This window comes from Myripristis murdjan, chromosome 21 (assembly GCF_902150065.1).
Source record: "Myripristis murdjan chromosome 21, fMyrMur1.1, whole genome shotgun sequence".
NCBI lineage: Eukaryota > Metazoa > Chordata > Actinopteri > Holocentriformes > Holocentridae > Myripristis > Myripristis murdjan.
The window spans coordinates 6730176-6734895 of NC_044000.1; the positions used below are offsets into that span (position 1 = coordinate 6730176).

A 4720-nucleotide genomic window follows, 5' to 3' on the forward strand; every position below is an offset into this window, starting at 1 on the left:
TCCCCCCATTAAAAAAAAAAAAAAAAAGAAAATGGAAAAAGAAAAAGACAGAAAGGGTGGAGGGGGACAGAAATGCTTACCCAATCAGAAGCGCTCTGAAAACTTGTCAGAGTAGCGAGTGTTTTTTTTTTTTTTTTTTTCGGATACAGTGCGCTTTTCTTACCGTCTGGATCCGTTCTGGGACCCCAGGTGGTGGAGCGCACAGCGGGAACCGCATTGTCTGTATGCAAACTGGACGACATGGCCATTGTATGCGCTCCGGCATATATGGAGGCACCAGTGGCACAGGGGATCCAGCCCGTCTGAAGCCTCAAGGAGAGTCGCTGTCGGCTGTGTTGCGTGCGTTTCTCTCAGCGGACTCCCTTCTCAGCAGCCCCTGACCCGTCGCTATGAGTTGCCTGGATGTGATGTATCACCAAAGTTATGGAGCGCACTACCTCCCTGCCGCGGCGTACAAGGCGGCTTACTATCACCACCATCACCAGCAACAACAGGTGAGTGACTCATCGGGTCATTTCTAAGAAGATCCCTGATAAACCTATAATACAGTTAGAGGGGATACTATCTGATTATCACAGCAAAACTGTATAGGAGTATTATAGAAATGTCGCAGCAAAAGCCTCATGCTAATTGTAGAAATAATCGCGACATGACAATGTAATATAAGGTCATTATAAATAGGCCTACACAACTAGTATTATAGACACACTATGAGTTCCTAAAGAGGTTTTTATTTGGCACCAGGACATTTCCAGTGTTGGGACGCTGACTTATCCATAACTTTCTTGACGCCCTACTCCTCACTCTTCCATTTATTAGTCATGAGTCCTTTTATTGGAATTATTTTGAGTGACTAAATTCCTGTCTGAGGCTGGGTATTCGCCTCAGGTCAGGCATAATGACACCGACCTATTAATCCTGCGGTCAAATGGTGATGTAATGACAGCTATAGTCAGTCACTCAGGAATGTGGATGAGGCACACTGAGCAGTGCAAATAGTTGGAATGTAGTTTGGAAAATAAAGGAAGTCATCACCACGCATCTCTCAAGCATCCCATAAATAAATGGATGATGAAACATTGGTTAAACGTCGGAGCCTTGTTCTATCTCTCATTTAATGAGTATACATTTTGATACAGAGCTACTGGAAATAACTGTATCCATAATAGTCTAATATTGTCTGTTCCACTGGTTTTCAAAGTGGGGCCCGAGGACCCCCAGAGGTCTTTGAGGGTCCTCCTCAGCAAAATGATCATTTTAACTATATTTAACTGTAATTCAGTTCACTAGAAATTGCTGTTTCAACATTTGATCATTTAAATATTTCCTTCTCACTGGATGAATCTCACCACTACTTGTCAGTGTTCAAGTGGCCTGTGACGTTTAAACAAGTTAACCCTTTGAAATCTGGGCAAATTTTCTTGATTTCTTCCAAAAACATAAAGGCTACTAGCATATTTGCCAAAAAAAAAAAAAAAAAAAACGGACTGGAAAAAAGCAAACAAATATACAAGCACAAATAAAATAAGGGGAAAAAATAATTAGAGGAAAACTATATGTAATACTGACTCTACTTCAGCTTTCTTGTGTCTAAATGCTTGTGAAAGGCATCTGACGCCTTTAATATGTAACACAAACCAAAACATCTCTTGATATAAGGGACCCTATGAGGCAAAATCACTTCAAATGGGAGTCTACAGGGGGTGAGGAACATGAAATAAACATGGAGATGGATGGCTCTATGACTTCATTCTGTCAGAAACAAACTATTTAGACATTGCTTTAGAACTTCTGTTCTATTCTATTCAAAATGTATCTATTTAAACTAGTCTAGTATGGTTACTTAAGTGAATTTCTCTCTCTCGCTCTGTGTCGCCTCCAGAGGAAGTTGAGCGTCTACAGTAAGATGCAGGAGAGTGTGGAGCAGCAGCAGCAGCGAGGAGGAGGAGGGATGTTGCCCAGACATCAGGGCCTCCAGCGGGATCCAGCACCACCAGGAACCAGGTCTGCCAGTGGATCCACATCTGACTCCACCCACAAGGATGGCGGCCAGCCAGCAGAGGCCGAGTACCTGAGCTCCCGCTGCGTGCTGTTCACCTACTTCCAAGGGGACATCGGCGACGTGGTGGACGAGCATTTTTCCCGCGCCCTCAGCCAGCCCAGCACCTTCAGCAGTGAGACCAAGCCGATCCGAGTCACCCAGCCACCTGCCTCGGCCTCTACCAGCTTATGGAAAGGTGAGAGGAGCAGTCAATCTGTGAAAACAATATTCAGATGCCTGGAGTGAAAGTGTCTGTACTGTTACTGTCATTAAGTAGCTTTTTTGTGTGCAATTTAAATCCCATCCACTAAAGAGTACACATTTGGTCAAGACAGGACTAACATTGATTGGTCAATCTGCAGACTTGAGAAGAGTGTACTGCCGTTACTGTGGCAGTACACATCAATATTGATACAAGAGGGTTTAGGTTTAATCCCTGTGTGTCCATTTGAGCACTTTTTCTAACAGTGGACCCCAACCACGGGGTGACAAGAGAATTTCACTTTTGGGGAATAAATGAAGGATGTAAGAAAGAATAAAAAGATGCTAAATTGTTTTCTGTGTTTTTCAGATGGTGTGTCTCTGTCTGAGGGCCAGAGCAGCTCTGTTTGGAACGGCGCTTATCCATCCCAGGCCAGTCCCTGCCTCCCCTCCGTCTCTGTGTCTGTCCATCCAGATTTTTCCCCGAGTCCCGTTTCCTTCCACACCCCTGATGGAGCCTTGTGGGCTGGCCACGCCCTCTCCCAGGCCAGCCTCCCACCTCCAGCCGCCCTCCCTGACGCCTGGCCCTATAGCCTGAACACCCAGAGCGCAGGAGGCTACCCCCATGTCCACGACGTCTACCACCCTCACACCCATGTCCACTCCCGGCACCCCCATCCCGTGCTCCATGCCTACCCAGCCCACAGCCCGGCCCTGGACCCCAGGTTCAGTCCTCTGTTGCTTCCTGGAGTCAGGAACCAGAGCCAGCTGGCCTCCAGCCCAGCCAGCCACAGCTCCACCCACAGCGAGGGGGTAAAGACGGAGATGGACCCCAGCAACAACAGCCCCATCACGGCTCCTTCCACTGCCTGGACCCCCTCGGCCCTCCATGGACCTTTGGAGGTTTATGACTCAGGTACGTCCCAAAATGGAACAGGCTTGGACACAGAATCCCAGAGGATCTGAGGGCAACAGATAACTTGGATACTTTTAAAAAGAAACTGCCCTGTTTTTAATGTAACAATCTTCTTTTATTGTTATTCTATTCACACATATTTATTTAGCCTGTCTTTTATGTTATTCTCACTGATATTGCACATTTGGAGGCATTCATTTATCTATTTACCTATTTTCATGGTTCTGATTTTGTATGCTTTATTTATTTATTCTGATATTGATTATTTCATATACTTATCTCTTTTTTTCTCATTTATGAAGAATGTTGTGTTGCATTCAATCATATGAAAGGTGCAATATAAATAAAGCCTAATTGACTGATTGATTGATGAAAATGCATAGGATTGTTGCTTTCCTTCACTTGTATTGTAATAGCTTCCTCTTGTCTCTCTCGTTCTCTGCAGCTCTGGATCAAGACAAAGCAAAGGCTTCAGTTTGGTTCTAATGGACAGTTTGAGTCAAGTGATCGGTTGTTGATTGCTCCTGCCTGCAACGCAATTCACAGCACAAACAAAAACATGTGGCTTTAAGAATCTTCAGCTGCAGCCCCAGCACTGTAAAGGCAATGGAGATGTATGCATAATGACTGCTGCACTGTCCACTCAGCATGGAGAGCAACTCAGGCATGGACTTTGATCAGAGTGGTCTAATGCTTTGGCTAAAGAGCGATAGAAACAGACTACTAGATGTGTAAAGAAGAGAACAGGAGGCCTCTTTCTTTTCTTTTTTTCCCTGTTTTTCACAATGTGGGATCCATGTGGTTCTGTTTCAAGAGCCTGCTTTTAAGGATCTCCACATTTTGTTTTGTACAGTAAGTGTCTGTCAGTGACTGTGAATTGTTATGTGTACAGTTTTGTCATGCTAAGTAGTTGTTTGCTGGCTGAATCCTGCTAAATCTTTTTTTGCATAAATGCTACATTTGCTATTTTGCCTTCAGAGAGAGACTGTGTAATGTACATATTGATATCTGTAAGTAATAAATTGCTAAGTTCTATTGGCAAATCTTGGTCTTATTCAGCATGAGCTCGGTTAGTTCCCAAAAACTTATCAGAATAGAAGATGCACAGTTTTCTGCTCTGTTCTGCTTTAAGTCATTTGACTAAGAGAGCAGTGGAGCTTGGTGTTAAGGTGGTTACACAAAATAAGGTAATAAAAATGGATGACAAATTGGCATGTTGAAGACAGGGTTCTGAGTGCTGAATAATGAACTGGTGTGAATTATATGACATGGGCCAAGGTCACTTAGCCCCTAAAAAGCCCAGGTACACAATACACAACCATTTGAATTGATCTATGGATTCTATGCAAGTGAGTGGACTCTTCTAGAATTACAATTCTACTATCCACAGTGGATGAAATCAGTAAAAAATTTCATAAGTATTGTAATAATGTAAACAGTATGCCTAGGGCCGTTGCCAGGAATTCTGGGCCCCATAAAAAGAAAGTGGGCCCCTTAAGACATGTAGTTTAATTAGTGTGTAAAATCAATTTTTTTCCACAGATTCTTTTAATTATAGTGTT

General features: G+C 43.6%; 1 protein-coding gene across 1 annotated transcript; it reads left to right on the forward strand.

The window, feature by feature from the left end:
• The first annotated feature begins 218 nt into the window (after window positions 1-218).
• On the forward strand, window positions 219-4081 carry vgll3 (vestigial-like family member 3). The gene is made up of 4 exons (XM_030081019.1): window positions 219-494; window positions 1883-2237; window positions 2613-3158; window positions 3604-4081. The coding sequence occupies exons 1-4, from the start codon at window positions 390-392 to the stop codon at window positions 3642-3644; spliced, it is 1047 nt and encodes a 348-aa protein (XP_029936879.1). The 5' UTR covers window positions 219-389; the 3' UTR covers window positions 3645-4081.
• Window positions 4082-4720: the final 639 nt, after the last annotated feature.